The following is a 20683-nucleotide window of genomic DNA, read 5'->3' as shown; positions in this document are numbered from 1 at the left end:
ATATTATTTCAAGCCTCTAGCTCACTGAAAAATTAGTTTAGAATCGATTGCAGGATTTGTTTCAGGCAGAAAATCAAACAAACAAACAGACTGACAAGAAAGCAAGTTAATAAAAGCGTTTTAAAATAGGCGCTTAGCTCAAGTTTCAGGCATGCTCGACGGATGACTTACGATATCAAACTTTTCCAAGTCTGTGGACATTTACCTAAGAACTAAATAATTGCAATGTTATCTATTCATGTTGATTTAAAAAGGGGCTATTAATAAGTTTGAATGTATAATTACTATGTGTTTTAACTTTAGTTATGTTGTAAAACAGCATAGACCACCGAACGTATTGTCATTGCAGTGCGCGTCACGAAAGTTGGAACAGACATCGTAATTGTTTAGGAAGTCATCTATAGAGCCTATTTTGATTTATGTTATTATATATGTTCTATATTATTTGTTTTATTTTATTTGACTTATGTATGTCCAGGATTGTAAGAAAACAGCTTAAAACTTTTTTGTTTGAAACTGGCTTTTTAATTTAAAACATTTGCGGGTAGAAGATATACAACGTTTCTACGCAGTCTATCTTCTACCCGCAAAATGTGCAACTCGCACTAAGGGTATTTCTATACCCTTAATTTCGACAACGTCGATAAAACGGTTTCGAAAAACGAAACACTACATAAAATTGTAAACTGTAAAATGAAACTAAACAAACCTTCAACTGAAGTCGTTTATTGAGTACTACGATTTATAAAATAAAATAAAAATCGCATCGCATCAATAATCAAATAAATCACACTTATAATATTATAAAGGCGAAAGTTTGTATGTGTGTGTGTGTGTGTGTGTATGTTTGTTACTCCTTCACGCAAAAACCACTGGACGGATTTGGCTGAAATTCAGAATGGAGATAGATAATATCCTGGATTAGCACATAGGCTACTTTTATCCCGGAAAATCAACGAGTTCCCACGGGATTTCAAAAAACCTAAATTCACGCGGGCGAAGTCGCGGGCATCGGCTAGTAAAAAAAAAAAAAAAAAATCACAGTCAGGGGGCTGTTGATATGTGAACGAAATTGAACCATAAAACAAGGTCGTTTAAGTTCATTTTACTCTTAACACCCAAAATATATATCTCCACATAAGTTCTGTTAATTTCAACTTTTGTGACGCGAAGATTGTACTAACTGCGCGCCAAAATAAAGAAAAGAAGTCGCTGACGTATGATTCTTTATCTCTCGCTTACGAATTTATTTGTCTTATTCGCACACATCCGGTAACTACTTAGAATAAACGAGACAGGTTGAGGGATGGAGTTTTAGATTAATGTGACTACTGTGATCTCTATTGAACGACGAGCTTATTTTTTCTCTCGCTCGCACTTTGGTGGCTAGCGCTTAGAGCGACTGAGATGACGATATACACCAATTTGGCGCGTGGTCGAATATTGTAATAGTAGGATAGTATTAAGAATTCTACGATTTTACAACTTAGTTGCCAGTTTTTGACTGCGATAGAATAACTTTTGGATTATCGTGTGTGATAGTTTACCCAGCCTGACCATAGAGTTGTAATAAGCGCCACATTTTTTAATTTCGCTTTACTGATCTGGATTCTAGCTTTTTTGAGCCTAGACTTGACACATCTAAATGAGAAGACGTGTACCTTTAGTCAGGTAAAAAGAAATCTGATCTTAAACCTGCGCAGTGGGTGATTTAATGACAGCGGGAATTCTGTAGTCTGTACCGTGTGTTTGTCAGTCAAACTTTGCTACCCGTTGTAGTAAAGTCAGTATCCATGCGCAGAATATATCCTCTCGAGTGTCCAGAGTTATTTTTACCAGACGTTATCTAAATGTATGTGGCATTGACAACATTTTAGCTGTGCGAAATTCAATTTTATAGTTAGGCAGGGAGTCCTGAGAATGACGTTTAGATTAGAATAAGAAATTATAGTTTTTCTATTTTCTTTACAAAATAGAGGATCCTATATTTTGAACGCTTCAATATTGCTAGTTTGTTGTGTGTATTTCCAGATTTAAGTTTCTTTTTCTACGATCAATATAGCACGGATATAGTCATGCCTTTTACTTGGGAGATAAAAATTAAAAAGACGGCTGTAAGACCGTAGGAGACACATTTTTTAGTGCACTGAAAATGCAAATTCAGCAGCATCGAGCGAGCTATTAAAATATTTGCGTAGAAATGATGTCAGCATCGACCATTGGTACGAGATTGCAAATCTTGTCAAAGTCGTTAAAATTCGAGTATCGGACTGTAACTTAAAAGAAAAAGGACTTAAAGGCGATTGTTTTAAAGTCGTTTTTAGTGCTACTGATTTTTATTTTACAATGAGTGCGCTTTTAGCGCTAGCTTTAGATGTGTGACGAATTCGAACGTTTTATAAACAAAGGAATTTGTTTTTATTTTACTAAATATTTCGATACTCGAAATCTATCAACGTCGTCGAGATGTACAAACTGTGCTAAGCCCACTGGTTCAAGCATTCTTTCGATGCTGTCGATGCGGCCGAATCTTGCTTCTGATATTATACGCATTTTCAGTATAAAAAATGTGGTGAAAGTTAACCGACTCTGTTGAGTTTGTGATTTGTGGTATATTATGTTGCATATTCAAAATCAAAAAGTGCTACAAAATGGCGCCGATTCTGTTGTCTTCCCCTAAATTAAATTTAGAGTATCTGCATCCTCCTCTTTTTAATATTGCTAAAATAGAACGAAACATAAATTTTACATTTAACGACTCAAAATTTTAGTACACGCTACTTTAAACAATACTTAGGCTCGCGACTGGCAGCTAACGTCATGAGGATTGACAGCTCTAAATTAATTTAAAACTGGCAGACTGTGTCTGTCCTTTTCATATTACATTAGTAAGAAGAGGATACAAATACTCTAAAATTTTACACTATTCTATTTTACACAAAGCACACATAAGTCACAAACACATTATTATCAATGGTTCTATTATTTGAACACATCTTTGCCAATCATAATATAATAATGCTTATTAAAAGACTTATTAGGTATTTTAGATAGGTACTCCAAATATACGAAATTGAACTTGTGCCACTTTTATTATGAATGTGCAGCATAATTTTCCAAAAAAAAAAGTGTGATCAAAGAAATGTTATGTACAAAGATTTGATGCAGGCAAGGCATATAAAAATATTTATAGAATAAAATTCAGGTGTACACTTAACTTGAACTAAAATGACAGAACTAAAAGTATCCTATCCTTTTTACACTTCTCTGTAGAAAAGGACATTGTTATGATGATGGCGAATGACTGGATTTGAAAAGAGCAGTTGCTGAGTTTTTTGGTGGCTCTTCTCAGTAGAATATACATTCCGAACCGGTGGTAAATTCACAGACGTAGCATAAAAGACACTTAGTAGTTGAAAAAAACCTTTTTCGATTTCATTTTTAACCCCCGACCCAAAAAGAGGGGTGTTATAAGTTTGACGTGTGTATCTGTGTATCGGTGTATCTGTGTATCTGTCTGTGGCATTGTAGCTCCTAAACTAATGAACCGATATTAATATAGTTTTTTTTTGTTTGAAAGGTGGCTTGATCGAGAGTGTTCTTAGCTATAATCCAAGAAAATCGGTTCAGCTGTTTGAAAGTTATCAGCTCTTTTCTAGTTACTGTAACCTTCACTTGTCGGGGGTGTTATAAATTTTTAATTTACACTTTAAACCAAGTATGTCATTTTAGTCTTAGTTTTGTGTACAATATTGATTCCAATGTGTTACAAAAAAAATAAGTTTGTGTATTGTAGAAAATAGTTATAGAAACTCACGATTTATTTTATTAATATTGCTAGTATTGATATAAAGAGTAAAAATAGAATCATTTTTACCCTGTACCCTATAAGTATTATATAATAAAAAAATTGAAATCATTTTTGCTTGTTTTATTTATTTTCATTCTTAATTTATGTGCCTTTATATTCTAGAAATAATAATTTAGGCTGTTAAGTCCCTAATCCTTATAATATGTTAGTAACACAAGTGTTTAAAAATTTATAACACCCCCGACTAGTGAAAGTTACGGTAACTAGAAAAGACCTGATAACTTTCAAACGGCTGAACCGATGATCTTCTTGGATTATAGCTAAGAACACTCTCGATCAAGCCACCTTTCAAACAAAAAAAAAACTAAATTAAAATCAGTTCATTAGTTTAGGAGCTACGATGCCACAGACAGATACATAGATACACACGTCAAACTTATAACACCCCTCTTTTTGGGTCGGGGGTTACAAACTTTCAGTAAATTAAGCTTTTTTACATTTAAGTATAGGGTTGCGCTTGACGATAGTGACATGATGGGATATGAAATGATTATAATTATTCATCCATACCTACTACTATTATAAATGCGAAAGCGTGTCTGTCTGCTAACTTTTTGGCCCAACAGATTAACCGATTTTGATGAAACTTGGAATAGAGTTAGCTTACATCCCAAGGACGGACATAGGCTACTTTTAATCCCGGAAAATCAAACAGTTCCTACGGGATTCTTAAAGACCCATCTGTTTGACTGATTTATATTTGTACAGAGGTAGCTTGATTCCCGGAACTGCCATAGAAAACTTTTCATCCCGGAAAAGCAAAGAGTAACTCTGCTTTTCCGGGATGAAAAGTTTTCTATTTCACGGGATTTTTCCAAAACCTAAATCCACGCGGACGAAGTCGCGGGCATCTAGTTGCTCATAATGTCTCATGAAAAGCCGACTCTACACTCGCACGTGAAGTCGCGCCGTTCTTTCACGCCGTGAATGTATGCCGCGATCCACGCGTGAACTGTGTCCCTCCACACTCGCAAATCTTCAGTCTTGTTCGTGACTATGGACGAAACCTTTGTCGCGGACCAGAAACCGACACTGATCGGGGAAAGGCGCCACGCGCGAACGCGAAGGCGTGAACAACATCTACACTCGTGATTCGCAGTTTTTTTTTTCTCGTTTAAAGAGCTGGGTCACTAGTGTGACCATGTGGCTCTGGTAGGTCCATACTATCCTATTCTAACACTTAAAACTATATCTACATTCTACATACTATTAACTATTACCTCTAAGTCTTATATTTCTACGGGCCATCCTGTACAAGTGTTTTGCTGCATCTGACGTTGGGTTTGTCAAAATAATATTAACGTGTCCCACTCCCAACGTCCTGTCCGGCACTTCACTTCGGACACATGTCGCGGGCTTTCGCGGCCGTTCGCGCCGCGAGTGTAGAGCCGGCTTTACATGAATCATGTTCATGTCTCATTGTTACAAGCAGCATGCGGCCGAGAGATGAACAGTCATACTCTATGACTGTTCATCTCTCGGCCTTGCTTTGAAGGTATTTATGACAGCAAGCCTTATGATAAGGCAATGATAAGGCCCTACTATCGGGATTCAGCAAACGATTCGAGAGCACACTTGGCGTTCGGGAAATCAACTGGATAATAAAAAGTCCTTTGTGCTACAGTAATCAGGATATGGCAGATTTTGACGTGACAACGTCTTATAATTCGATAGAGCCGGCTGCACGCACGAAAAAACATGACTCATGCGGCGTTACCTCGCTCTGAGGCGTTCCATGTAAGGCTTGAAGTGCAAGCGACAGCGCGGAACGAACGACAAAGAAGCACAATCGGCCTTTGTTGTCACGTTCAACTATCGTCAGTAAACCGACTTTACAGATAACCAATTTTTTGACGTGACAACGTCTTATAATTCGATAGAGCCGGCTGCACGCACGAAAAAACATAACTCATGCGGCGTTACCTCGCTCTGAGGCGTTCCATGTAAGGCTTGAAGTGCAAGCGAGAGCGCGGAACGAGCGACAAAGAAGCACAATCGGCCTTTGTTGTCACGTTCAACTATCGTCAGTAAACCGACTTTACAGACAACCAATTTTTTAGATACTTACTTACAAGTAAGTTTGTTAAATCAGATAACCGGCAGACCCAACATTCTGTGACAGCGAACAGCCTTCCCTTTGGTGTATTAGACTTATATAATTTATATATTGCGCTATTGTCGTACCTACTCGTAGCACAAACTTTACGCTTAGTTGGAGGGGCAACGTGAAATATTCTCTAAAATAAAAAAAACCGGCCACGTGCGAGTCAGACTCGCGCACCGAGGGTTCCGTAGTACTCGGGTGTTTTTCCGACATTTTGCGAGATAAATCAAAAACTGTTATGCATAAAAATAAATAAAAATCTGTTTTAGAATATACAAACAAAGCCCTTTCATTATGATACCCCACTTGGTATAGTTATCTTACTTTGAAAATTGAAACACATTTTAATTTTTTTTCTGTGATGTAACCACAAATTCACAGTTTTCGGATTTATTCCTTTACTTGTGCTATAAGACCTACCTACCTGCCAAATTTCATGATTCTAAGTGAACGAGAAGTACCCTTTAGGTTTCTTGACAGACAGACAGACAGACAACAAAATGATCCTATAAGGGTTCCGTTTTTCCTTTTGAGGTACGGAACCCTAAAAAATGATATGTTTACCTATGGGTTCGTGACACGGTTCTGAAAACATGCGATATTAGATTAAAATTATCGTACGACCGGTTGTCATGAGGTTATGGACCGCATCGCGGGTCAACGACTTACGTAATTATTGTATACTAGAGAATGCCCGCGACTTCGTCCGCGTGGATCTAGGTTTTTAAAAATCCCGTGGGAACTGTTTGATTTTCCGGAATAAAAAGTTGCCTTCGTCAATTACAGGGACGCAAAGTCACCTCGGTACCTTTCATACAAATCGGTTAAGCGGATGGGTCTTTACGAATCCCGTGGGGACTGATTGATTTTCCGGGATAAAAAGTAGCCTATGTCCGTCCCCGGGATATAAGCTGACCCTGTATCAAATTTCGTCAGAATCGGTTAAACTGTTGGGCCGTGAAAAGGTAGCAGACAGACAGACACACTTTCGCATTTAGGTATAACTAGAGGATGCCCGCGGCTTCACCCGCGTGGAGTTCGGTTTTTTTTAAATCCCGTAGGAACTCTTCAATTTTCCAGGATAAAAAGTAGCCTATGTCCTTCCCCGGGATGTATCCCAAGTCTGTATCAAATTTCATTAAAATCGGTTCAGTGGTTGGCCTGTGAAAACGTAGCAGACAGACAGACAGACAGACAGAAAGACAGACAGACAGACAGACTTTCGCATTTAGGTATAATATTAGTATGTATTTGGCGCTGAAATGGTGCTAGTGGTCAAAAATGGCGTGATTATAATAATTTATCCAAGATAATAAAGGTCTCTGATTGGTTGATCGTCGATCAGACCATTCAGTAGGTACGCAAAGACCGTTTAGATTTTTTTTTTTTTTTTTTTTTTTTTTTTTTTATATAACCATAAAGTACTGACAGCAGTACTTTATTAGAATTACAATCTAGCCTACGAGTAAAGCTAATAAGTAATATTATGTTAACCTAAACTTATAAAAGTACTTATATCTAAGAGTCAGTCCATTGACATATTTCTTAGTTTATCGTTAGTTATTATTTTACGACACTTTGTTCTTGTGTTCATTATATTGCACTAGCACTAAATTTTCACTTTGTTCTTTCTTGTGTTCTTTACACTGCACTAACACTGTAACTGCACTAGCTCAAAAGGCTTAGTCCTTTTAAGTCTACGCTTTAGGCCTGTGTTGTCGAGGAGCTGGATAGCCTCGACGTTCACATGTTGATGGAGCCTGCGTTCGTGCACCGTTTAGATAGAATTATTATTTCCTACACCCATGATTGTAGGCATGGCAATAGATTGCTCATCGCAATTTGTGAACTATTACATTTAAATGAAATAGCTTAATAGTTGCCTACCTATTGAATCGGTTTATAGGGTTCCGTACCTCAAAAGGAAAAACGGAACCCTATAGGATCACTTTGTTGTCTGTCTGTTTGTCCTTCCGTGCGTCGTGTCTGTCAAGAAAACCTATATGGTACTTCCCGTTGACCTAGAATCATAAAATTTGGCAGGTAGGTAGGTCTTATAGCACAAGTAAAGGAATAAATCTGATAACCGTGAATTTGTGGTTACATCATTTAAAAAAAATTAAAATGTGTTTCAATTTTCAAAGAAGATAACTATACCAAGTGGGGTATCATATGAAAGGGCTTTACTTGTACATCCTAAAACAGTTTTTTTTTTTGCATAATAGGTTTTGATTTATCGTGCAAAATGTCGGAAAAAATACTCAAGTACGGAACCCTCGGTGCGTGAGTCTGACTAGCACTTGGGCGGTTTTTTATAGATTTTTTGACATTGATAGGTGGATATTTTTTTATGGTTATCAGGCTAAGAAATAAAACTGCCTTCCTATGATCCAGCGTTTATTTACTAGCGCGTCCTCGCTCTCATCATCATAGAACCTCTCAGACAAAGAAGCAAGATTTTTATCTGAATAGATTCGTCACCGACGCTGACGCGCTTGATGCTCTCGTTGCTCTTTGACGCATCGTATTTTGCTCAGAATTTGATAGATATAATCGGTTAATTTTATCGAATGCGAGCTAGACATGAATCGATGTCCGATATTATATATACTTAGTCTGAGATATTGTGTGATGCACCACTAATATTTTTTTTAAACTGACTTGACATCTCTGGGTTCTAGCCATTTGAGTCTATTATTTATATTTTTTTTATTATTTCTTGTCATTTGGGGCATGAGACGGGTCTGCCCGCGAAATTCAAATTTAATTTGGTTTTTCGCAATTTGTAAACTAATACGACAACGTAGGATTATGGTATTTTAATTGCAACAATGGCAGTATCATCCTCACAGGTTTATACAAAAATCTTTACTTGAAAGGGTCCAGTTTAAGAAATTAATTCTAGTATCAACTATTCTCACAAATTAGTCGATACTATTTTTAGTCGATATTTATTAGAATTTTATTATTTTCTAATTAGAATAAATTTGAATTTCGCGGGCAGGCCTGTCGCTTCCACCTATCTGTCAGTTATAACACAGACTATGTACACAATTGACCATTGACACTTTTGCTTTTTTATTAACATGTAGTGTGGGTATGAAGCAATTTTTTTAGGCTAAAAAATAAAACTGCTTTCTCATTATCCATCGTTTATTCACCAGCGCACCCTCGCCCGGTACTCGTCACTAACGCTAACTCTCTTGATGCTCTCGTATCCCAGGATGATGCAGAACGAGAAGCACGCCGACTGCACCAGCCGCGCCGACAGCCCCTTCGCATACAGACCCACTAGCCCCTCCTCGCGCCACAGCTCTTTGAACACTTGACGCATTGAGCCTACGCCTTCCACCTACAATACAAAAGGATATATGAATAGATGATGATGATGATTCCTATGTCAACAAGATAAAGTTGAAAACTAAAACCCGACTGCGATCGTCTTAATAAACGCTGAAATATTAGAGTAAAATTGTTTTTCTGTCGCTTGGTATACTTTAATGTTATTATACACTAGCTGATGCCCGCGACTTAAAAATCCCGCGGGAACTGTTTGATTTTCCGGGATAACAAGTAGCCTATGTGTTAATCCAGGGTATAATCTACATGTATTCCAAATTTTATCCAAATCCGTTCAGCCGTTTTTGCGTGACTGAGTAACAAACATCCACACTTTCACATTTATGATACTACTAGCCGATGCCCGCGACTTCGCCCGCGTGGATTTAGGTTTTTTGAAATCCCGTGGGAACTTTTGATTTTCCAGGACAAAAAGTAGCCTATGTGCTAATCCAGGATATTATCTATCTCCATTCCAAATTTCAGCCAAATCCGTGTGGATTAGTAGTTTTTGTGTGAAGGAGTAACAAACATACACACACACACACACACACACACACACACACACACACACACACACACACACACACACACACACACACACACACACATACAAACTTTCGCCTTTATAATATTAGGATAATCTATAATATTATTAGGATAATTGTATGAATTTTGATGGAACGGATTATCCATACTAATATTATAAATGCGGAAGTGTATCTGCCTATCCATCTGCTAGCTTTTCACGATTTTAATGCAAGGTACAGTTAGCTTATGTCCCAGGAACAGACATAAGCTACATTTTATCCCGGAAAATCAAAGACTTCTTCTCACGGGATTCTTGAGGTGCATTCATTTAACCGATTTATAAGAAAGGTGCAGAGGTAGCTTGCGTCCCTGACACTGACATAGGCAACTTTTTATCCCGGAAGATCAAGGAGTTCCAATGGGATTTTTGAAAAACCTATATCCACGCAAACAAAGTCGCGGGCAGCATCTAGTGAGTAATAATTGTATGAATTTCTATGGAATGGATTATATTAATCAATCAATCAATCAATCAGCCTGTTTGCGTCCACTGCTGGACATAGGCCTTCCCAAGAGCGCGCCACCACACACGATCCTCCGCCTTCCTCATCCACCCACTTCCCGCTATCTTCTTAAGGTCGTCAGTCCAGCGGGTTGGAGGTCGTCTCACACTGCGCTTGCTGATACGCGGTCTCCACTCCAGAACACGTCTGCCCCAGCGGCCATCAGTTCTGCGGCAGACGTGGCCTGCCCACTGCCACTTCAGCTGGCTAATACGTTGAACTATGTCGGTCACTCTGGTTTTCCTACGGGTTTCCTCATTACGAATTGTGTCTCTCAGAGAGATCCCAACATAGCCTGCTCCATAGCGGGCGACTTTGAACTTGTAGACAATGGATTATATTATACTAGCCGATGCCCGCGACTTCGCCCGCGTGGATTTAGATTTTTCGAAATCCCGTGGGACTCTTTCATTTTTCGGGATAAAAAGTAGCCTATGTGCTAATCCAGGATATTATCTATCTCCATTCCAAATTTCAGCCAAATCCGTCTAGTAGTTTTTGCGTGAAGGAGTAACAAACACACACACATACACATACAAACTTTCGCCTTTATAAGATTGATAGTAAAGGAAAGTCGGGATTTTTCAAAAGTCAGTTACCTGTAACCTCGCTCGAACGATGTCCAACGGGTTGGTGAGTATGGTAGTGGTGAAGCCGCCCAGCGTGCCTGCAACACACTGTATGAACAGGTGAGACACCCAGGCGGGTGATATCTTCAGTAGCTCATCTGTTGACAAATAACAATAATTCAGTTTTTTTTTTTTTTAAAAGATTATTAGCCATGTTAAATGACTAATATTCCCCTTTCCTCTGCAACTAAGCGTCAGGCTTGTGCTAGGAGTAGGTACGACAATAAATAATAAAATAAAATCGTTTTATTGCAGGTTAGGGACCCATATAAACAGTAAAAAATACAAAATATAATATAAAAATTAAAATAGTTTAAAAATGAAATAGTCATTTTACGTTAGGGATCTGGTGTACCCGTAGCCAGTGTTTATAGAACAATAGTGCAACGGGCGGGGTTTGAACCGTCGACCTTTCGGTTTTCAGTCCACTCCTTTACCGGTTGAGCTATTGAGGCTTCAGTTATGTTTATTTCGAATTAGGTTTAGTTTACAGGTCTTAAGAGCCCACTTCATCAAAACGATAACTCGTTGGCGGGTGGAACCTAAACTAGTGCTGTTTAGTGTTTACACAGATGACGGAAACAACATTATTTGTGCGTGTTCCCAGACATTTTTTCTTATAGACCACTTTTTAAATTTAGCACCTTTTACATTTCCACCATATCCCCAAAACTCGTCAAAAAATGTAAAGATTAAATCTAACAATTACGAATTAATAGTTTTCGAAAAAAAGTGAGAAATCAATTCTCACTTTTTTTCGAAAACTATTAATTCGTAATTGTTGGTTAATTAATAAATTGATTGTGATGTCAAAAAAGTAAACTTAAGTGTTAAGAATAACAATAAAAAAGCATATTTTTTTGTGTTACATTTATTTAAGTATGTAATTATTACCGTGTTAATTATTGTTATCATATTTATTGCTCCCGTCGTGACCACGACTCATGGAACAGAGTCGACAGTTAAAAACATCAAATTTATCATGGTATATACCCTTTATCTATACTAATATTATAAAGAGGAAACCTTTGTATTTTTGTATTTTTGTATGTTTGTATTGAATAGGCTCAAAAACTACTGGACCGATTTCAATATATCTTTTACCATTACTTAGAGGGATTCTTCTGAATCCGTATAGGCTATATTTTATCCCGGAAAATAGATAGGATTTTTCGTGGTAGTGTCCACCCGTGCGAAGCCGGGGCGGGTCGCTAATCTACAATATAAAACATTTACGTTGTACTGAATATGGAATACTAGCCGATGCCCGCGCGGATTTAGGTTTTTCGAAATCCCGTGGGAACTCTTTGATTTTCCGGGATAAAAAGTAGTCTATGTGCTAATCCAGGATATTATCTATCTCCATTCCGAATTTCAGCCAAATCCGTCCGGTAGTTTTTGCGTGAAGGAGTAACAAACATACACACACACACATACAAACTTTCGCCTTTATAATATTAGTGTGATTAGTGTGATAGTGTGATGCAAGTTTTTACAAGTAACAGTCGCTGAGCTTCTTAAAATAGTATATGCCTACATTGATAGGTGAAGTCAAGCCAACATTTAAGTTCTTCACTATAGAAAGCAGATAAGTTTTCGTGGACCCCTGGCGTGGTATAAATATCTAGTTTTTGAAACTTAAGTCTAAGCAAAGTTAAAGTGCGCTCTATAGATTTCAACCTAACCATCAGGTGAGATCGTAGTCCCCGTATCAGAATTTAAAAAAACCGGCCAAGTGCGAGTCAGGCTCGCGCACCGAGGGTTCCGTACTCTGGTATTGTTTTTCGACATTTCGCATGATAAATCAAACACTAAAATCTGTTTTAGAATGTACAGGTAAAGCCCTTTCATATGCTACCCCACTTGGTATAATTATCTTGATATGAAAATTGAAACACATTTCAAATTTTTTCCCTGTGATGTAACCACAAAGTCACGGTTTTCGGATTTTTTCCTTTACTTGTGCTATAAGACCTAGCTACCTGCCAAAATTCATGATTCTAGGTCAACGGGAAGTACCCTATAGGTTTGCTTGACAGATATGACAAACAGACAGACAATGAAGTATACCAGGAACCAAAAGCTTAATTTGCTATAATCCGCCAAACCAAAGAAATCTGTATGTGCAACATGCAGCATGCGACATGCACCGCCCGCCCTCCCACTGATAAACATGCAGGAAAAGCAAGCAAGCAAGCCATACGCACCACCACCACGCAGCACCACACAAATCCCAACACCACTCAACGCACGTTTGGCTTGCTTGGTGGCTGGCTTTTCCTGAATATTTATCAGTGGGAGGGCGGGCGGTGCATGTTGCATGCTGCATACACATTTGACCATTCAGATTTCTTTGGTTTGGCGGATTATAGCAAATTAAGCTTTTGGTTCCTTGTATATCATGCACTTCCACTAAATAACGCCTACATCTATACTACAGACAACAAATTGATACTATAAGGATTCCATATTTCCTTTACGTTTAAGGTACAGGACCCGTTGGCACCCTTTGGCTATTAAATAGCCCAAAAGAATCATTTTACCTTGGTACGCGGTGTAAAGCGCCCACCAGAGCGCCGAGTTGGGCACATATGCGGCCAACGAGGCTGCGTAGCCTCTGTAGTACCCCATGGGCCCGTGAAGTCGGTACACGCGCACGGCCACCTCCCTGGCTAAGGCCGCCTTTGACATACGCTTCTCCAGGTCTAGTCCCAAAGGATTCATTACCTATAACAAGACAAAGGTCAAACTAAAGCCAGAGTATTCCTCTTAGAAAATCTGTTAAAAATTATTTTGCTTTACAAGTTACCAAAAGCTTTAATTCATACTAATTACTAATTAACTAATCTATACTAATATTATAAAGAGAAAACCTTTGTATTTTTGTATGTTTGTATTGAATAGGCTCAAAAACTACTGGTCCGATTTCAAAATTTCTTTTACCATTACTTAGAGGGATTCTTCTGAATCCGTATAGGCTATATTTTATCCCGGAAAATAGAAAAAATAAATGTCCACCCATGCGAAACGGGGGCGGGTCGCTAGTAATATTATAAATGCAAAAGTGTGTCTGTCTGTTTGCTACCTTATCGCGGCCGAACAGTTTAAACTATTTTGACTAAAGAAAGGTAGAGTTAGCTTATATCCCAGGAACAGACATAGGCTACTTTTTCATCAAAGTTTGGTCAAATTCAAATTCAAATTATTTTTATTCAATTAAACTTTTACAAGTGCTTTTGAATCCTCAAAATAATCTACCACTGGTTCGGAATGCTGTTCCTACCGGTCCACTATTGTCTATCAACTATTGTACAATACTCACAATAGTCTTGGTGCCACAGCTGCTGGCTCCCTTGACCAGTCCCAGCACCATTAGATGCTGACTCAGCACGTCAAATGGCACTATCACAGTTTGGCCCACTATTGAGGCGCACCCACCGCCTATGAAGGACTGAAAGAAACAAATTCATCAACTAAACCCTGAAACAGTACATTGCAGAAGTGTGTCTGTTTGTCTATCACCTTTTCACAGCCCATCTGCTTAACTGGTTTTGATGAAATTTGGTACAGAGGTAGCTTGTATACCGGAGAAGGACATAAGTACTATTATTCTGGAAAATTAAAGAGTTCCAAAGGATTTTTTTGAAAGCACATCTGTTTAACCGATTTCGTCGATATTTGTTAGAGGGATAGCTTGCATCCTGGAGATGGTCATAGGCTATTTATCCCGGGGAATCAAAAAGATTTCATTGGAAAAACCATGCTCAAGGAAGAAATCGTGGCATTGCCTAATTTTAATATATCCATACTAATATTATAAATGCGAAAGTGTGTCTGTCTGTCTGCTACCTTTTCACGGCCCAACAGTTTAACCGATTCTGACGAAATTTGGCACAGGGTCAGCTACTTGACCGGTTTTTCGTCCGAAAATAATCTGAGTAACTCTCAAGTTACGCTTTAGAAGATTTTCTTCAATAAATATTTCTACGAGTAACAGTACTATCAATTTTATAAGTCGTATCTTCAAAATTCGTTTGCGCAGAAAAGTGGGACCAAACGATTAAAACCGAATGTACGGTCGGCCTCAGAATTCGAGTAGCAATTCCTGGAAACTATTGCATCAAAAACCAGTCACACTTATGACATTTTTCTACACACACCCAACACATAAAATGCATAACCGTGCCACGCGAATATAATCATGAAGGTGCTAAACGACTTACGGCCTCTGACTGTACTCCAATGAAATACAGACCTTATTGCTTGACGTTAAGATTTTAAACACAAGAACAACAGAGACTAATAAAGCTATCTCAATTCATAATCCATACTTCCATACTTAATATTATAAATGCGAAAGTGTGTCTGTCTGCTACCTTTTCACGGCCCAACAGTTTAACCGATTCTGACGAAATTTGGTACAGAGTTAGCTTATATCCCGGGGACGGACATCGGCTACTTTTTATCCCAGAAAATCAAACAGTTTCCACGGGATCTTTAAAAACCTAAATCAACGCGGACGAAGTCGCGGACATCCTCTAGTTATCTATATCTAACATGTGTTATAAAAAAAGAATTTTGAATCTACCTTCATTCGAGGACTAATTTCATATTTCCCAAGCTCATGTCGCACACCTTCGTATGTGGATATGTAGAAAACGCCAGATATTATTTGAAACTGAAATCAAAGAGACAAAGGCTTAGATAATCATCATCATCATCATCATCGCGTGCCTTCTTCGAAACGAAGTTTGGCGACCATCATCCGAAAAGCTTCTCTATTAAAAGCCAACTTTCAACTTTGGGTAACTAAGCCCTGTCCACTCCCTTATATCGTCCAACCATTTACGTCTTTGGCGACCTTGGGCTCTTTTGCCTGCAATTCTCCCTTCCAAAACTAATCTTGGGAATGAGAATTGCCCTCCTCTCTGTAAATGCCCAAAGAAAGCGAGCTTCCTTCGCATGATGGTGGATATGGCTTAGATGATAGATAGATGAAATATTTAATGCACACAAGAACATGAAAAGGGACAAAAAGCTTAATTTGCTATAATCCGCCAAACCAAAGAAATCTGTATGGACTGTGGTGCAACATGCAGCATGCGACATGCACCGATTTGTATGAAATTTGGTACCGAGGTAGCTTGCGTCCCTGTAATTGACAACTTTTTATCCTGGAAAATCAAACAGTTCCTACGGGATCTTTGAAAACTTAAATCCACGCGGACGAAGTCGCGGGCATTCTCTAGTTGTATATAATACTGAAAATGCATGGTTGCTCTAGTGAATTAGAGGAAACCCCTGTAATCACACTTTACACTAATATTATAAAGGAGAAAGTTTGTATGTGTGTGTGTGTATGTTTGTTACTCCTTCACGCAAAAACTACTGGACGGATTTGGCTGAAATTTGGAATGAAGATAGATAATATCCTGGATTAGCACATAGGCTACTTTTTATCCCGGAAAATCAAAGAGTTCTCACGGGATTTCAAAAAACCTAAATCCACGCGGGCGAAGTCGCGGGGATAGGCTAGTTGTATATAATACTGAAAATGCATGTTGCTCTAGTGAATTAGAGGAAACCCTTGTAATCACACTAATATTATAAAGGAGAAAGTTTGTATGTGTGTGTGTATGTTTGTTACTCCTTCACGCAAAAACTACTGGACGGATTGGGCTGAAATTTAGAATGGAGATAGACTATACCCTGGATTAGCACATAGGCTACTTTTTATCCCGGAAAATCAAAGGGTTCCCACGGGAATTTTAAAAACCCTACATCCACGCGAACGAAGTCGCGGGTATCAGCTAGTGCTAGATAAAGTTGGAAAAAAAAACCAAATAAGTCTACTTACACTTGAAAGCCAAAATCCTCGGTATAGTCCTGACACTCCCTCGTTTCTGTAGATCTTTGAGATTGCATCAGAAACACCCTTGTATGCCTCCTTCTTTCTTTGTATTTGGATTTGTGTTTTTATCAACGTCAGGGGGTAGAGGGCACAGCGTACTGAAAATATATTCATCATCACCATCAGAATTAACCCATTTCTGCCCCACTACTGAGTACGGGTCTCCTCTCAGGGTTTAGGCCATAGTCTGCCACGCTGGCCCAATGTAAATTGGCAGACTTCACACGCCTTTGAGAACATGGAGAACTCTCAGACGTGCAGGATTCCTCACGATGTTTTCCTTCACCGTTTAATGCCTGCATGCCTGAGAATTCTCTGTAATGTTCTTACAGGTGTGTGATGTCTGTCGATCCACACTTGGTGAGCATAGCCTAAACCTTGCTCATTCTAAGAGACCTGTGATCAGTAGTGGGCCGGTGAAAGGGCAATGGTGATGAATGATGAATTTGTTAGAAATTGTATAGCATATTGTATTGTATAAGCGTAACCCTGGCATAGTGGTAATCGCTGTGGTCTCATTAGTGGGAGGTCCCGGGTTTGATTCCTGGTAGGGTCTGCTCTGGTAGGTGGCTACGGCCGTGGCTAGTTACCACCCTACCAGCAAAGCCATGCCACCAAGCAATTAAGAGTTACGATATGATGCCGTGTAGAAATGAAAGGGATATGGGTTTAATGAAAACTGTCTTTCAGGTTAGCCCGCTTCTATCTTAGATCGCATAATCACTTACCACCAGCTAAGATTGCAGTCAAGTTCTAACTTGTATCAGAATTTAAAAAAAAAATTACCTGTGAAACTGCTTAGTGTGTAAAGAGGAAAGAATTTGCTCTTGTCCATCATGCCCCACTCAATATTTGTTATGAGCTGTGGGGGAGGAGTCTCCACCATAGTCGCGGCCATGGCGCCTTTAGAAGTATCCCCTTTTTTGTCTCTGTCGCACTCTCTACTTGTCTCTTGCTCTACTAGAGCATTCCATATGTTTAGAAGCATCTACTTCTCTACTATATATTATATTTAATCTATATGTTATTCAGTTATACTATGTTTTATTTAAATATATATTTATTTCACTTTTACGTCTTTGGTTGTTATACTGATTTGAAATCTAACATGTTTTTATTATTAAAATATTCTATTTAATTGTTTTTTTTTTTATTGCATTAAATACAATATAAATGGAATCGCAATGATAAAATTAACTGATTAAATGTAAATCATTTGTAATAAATAAAATTTTATATTATTTTATAATAATTATTATTAACACAATTTTTAGACTAGAACACTAGAGTATGATTTAGGTGATTTTTCAAATATGTGTTACATATATGAATGTACTCCAGTTCTTCCATGTTTCTTGGTACGTCACAATGTAACTCTGTAACTGAAAAAAGATTTTTTTTTTCTATTAGGTAGGTAGTGGTCACAAAACAACTAGTCTAATCAATCTGAAGCATATTGCCCGGCAAACAACTGGGACCTGAAGAGCGTAGTGGGAAAAGGTTGGTCAATCCAGGAAGCAGAAGTCGACATATCAACCAATCGTGTGCACCAGGGCTGACTGATCAACCAATAGCGTGCATGCGCCATTCACCAGCCAATCGCGTCAATGCTAAAGTTGTTTGCCGGGCACTGTAGTAACATGGCAATTTATACAGAGATGTGCTACCTAAACATGATTGTGCACTTCAGATTTAATTCCCTGCAAAAATAAATTCTGTTGCATTAGCAAAAATGGATCGCTGTCGTTCTAGGAAATATCACCAAATATTGGGCAGTTTGCGAAATGCATTTTAAAGCGGTAGATTTTGCTACCGCTTCGTGTGCACTGAATTTTTTTTAAAAAAGAAACGCTGTACCATCAATTTTCCCAAAAGTATGCCTTGCTTACGAACTTCCTAAATCTGTTTAGGACCTAAACACTTGCACCAGATTATACAAAATAATTGTACTTACCTATATTATAGGTACACATACTTAACATGACTGGTACTTTTTCGCAGAAATTTAACAAAAAAAAAAATTGAATTTTTCTACTTTTATAACTACAGCGCGGCAGACTATGGCCTAAACCTTTTTCATTCTGAGAAGAGACCCGTGCTCAGTAGTGGCGATGGGTTATCATGATGATTCATCCTCTCCTATTCTCATATAATCCGTCAAATGTCTTACATTATCAAATCGTGTTGTCACCCTAATAGAAAAGGACACACTCCAATTTAGCGCTATCTCAATAGGCTCGTTTTTGGTTTCTCAGTGCACAATCTTGTTTAGGTAGCATGTCTCTGAATTTATGTAGATCATAGACTAAAGATTAAAAACACAAGTTTAGCTAAGATCTGTCTTCATACAATGCGCAGTCATGCCTCGTATTCACAATCATTTCATTCGCAATTCAGCAAAGTAGTTTATAAGTTGTTACTGATCAAACTAATTTTTAATTAAACAAGGGTCGATTTTTCAACTGTCAAATATATTTTTATTCAGGAATTTTTTTAAGTTTTGACAGTTTTAGTATGAGAAATCTGGCAAATTTACTCCTAAGCTATATTATATAGCAATTGAAAAATCAGCCCTTAGTTACTTAATCATTTACTACTTTCTTAGTTCAGATGCTTTTGGTTTACTGTATATTAATCTGAACTCATTTCCAATCGAAATCATTTTCACTGTATATTATTATTCCAATCGAAATCAGTTCACTGTATATTAATCTGAACTCATTTTCAATTGAAAGGCCTAAATCTGTACTAAATATGAATTTTATTTGTATTATTTTATTTCATGCAATTATACTGATTTATTCCTCAGCTCATTAACTAACAAGGGATAAGGAATCATTAAATCTAAGAGGCAAAATCCAATACTTTTGAGTTGCATGTACATAGGAAGATCTGAGTACCCATTGCATTGTTATCCCAAGGAACTCCTACCATTATGAGAACAGAGAAAGGGCTCACGACCCTTAGCAATGAGGCAGAAAAAGGGTAAATCAGTTTTTATTTATAAAAAAAAAAATATGTACCAGAGAATTTTCAAAGCAAAAGTTAATGTATGAGAAATACCTATGTATAATGAAAGCGTTTTCTTATCTATGTCGCTAGCTAATTCGGTTGAATAAGTAGCAAGGTTACACATGCAAGGGCAAGGCCCTTTTATACTAAGATATCGTAATATAGGTAATTATTTTTTAACCTATAAATTTACGTTTATGACGCATAATCTTAATTTCTTACCGAGATAAACAAGCTTGATAATCAATGTATATAATAATATAGACCTCAATCAATTGATTTATACCTTTACAATGTAACAATTCATAAACATTAAAGGGTATAGTTACGAGATTTCATTTTGCAATTTACTTACCATTTGTATTCTTCAATGGCCATTATAGCTTATAACACACATATATTTCATTAAATTGTAGAACAGCACGCGTTGAAGAATGTTTTATGTAATAATTTACTTAATTTTTGGTAATTTTACCATGGGAAAACTGAAACGTTCGTGTCTTGTCAGTCAGCTGATTGGTCTGAAAACACAGACGAATAACTAAAGATTTCTGACGGAGAAAAATAATTTTAGTGATGACCCACACGATTTACAAAACGATTTGTCAAAGATTCGATTAATCGAATAAAAAATCTTTACAAATTCCCGTATTTCTTGTTGTTTTGCTCCAAAAAAATGAAAGAATGCAATAAAACCATATAAAACTATAAATCTTGAGAAAG

General features: G+C 37.7%; 1 protein-coding gene across 1 annotated transcript; it reads right to left on the bottom strand.

Annotated features, from left to right (window-relative positions):
* Window positions 1–9114: 9114 nt before the first annotated feature.
* Window positions 9115–20501, bottom strand: LOC123879709 (solute carrier family 25 member 44). Its single transcript, XM_045927603.1, has 8 exons — window positions 20316–20501; window positions 17735–18330; window positions 16895–17046; window positions 15626–15715; window positions 14360–14488; window positions 13581–13764; window positions 11008–11135; window positions 9115–9327 (listed from the first exon to the last, which is right to left on the bottom strand). The coding sequence occupies exons 2-8, from the start codon at window positions 17934–17936 to the stop codon at window positions 9133–9135; spliced, it is 1080 nt and encodes a 359-aa protein (XP_045783559.1). The 5' UTR covers window positions 17937–18330; window positions 20316–20501; the 3' UTR covers window positions 9115–9132.
* Between the last annotated feature and the right edge of the window lie 182 nt (window positions 20502–20683).

This window comes from Maniola jurtina, chromosome 28 (assembly GCF_905333055.1).
Source record: "Maniola jurtina chromosome 28, ilManJurt1.1, whole genome shotgun sequence".
NCBI lineage: Eukaryota > Metazoa > Arthropoda > Insecta > Lepidoptera > Nymphalidae > Maniola > Maniola jurtina.
This window is presented reverse-complemented; position numbering and strand designations above follow the sequence as displayed.

Bases quoted from the DNA above. Each gene is read 5' to 3' on its own strand.
- LOC123879709 (XM_045927603.1), bottom strand. From the start codon at position 17,936: ATGCTTCTAAACATATGGAATGCTCTAGTAGAGCAAGAGACAAGTAGA. The intron at 17,047-17,734 runs GTAATTTTTTTT...ATATATTTTCAG, and splicing joins CACACTAAGCAGTTTCACAG to TACGCTGTGCCCTCTACCCC. The intron at 11,136-13,580 runs GTAAAATGATTC...ATTTGTCAACAG, and splicing joins GCTTTACACCGCGTACCAAG to ATGAGCTACTGAAGATATCA.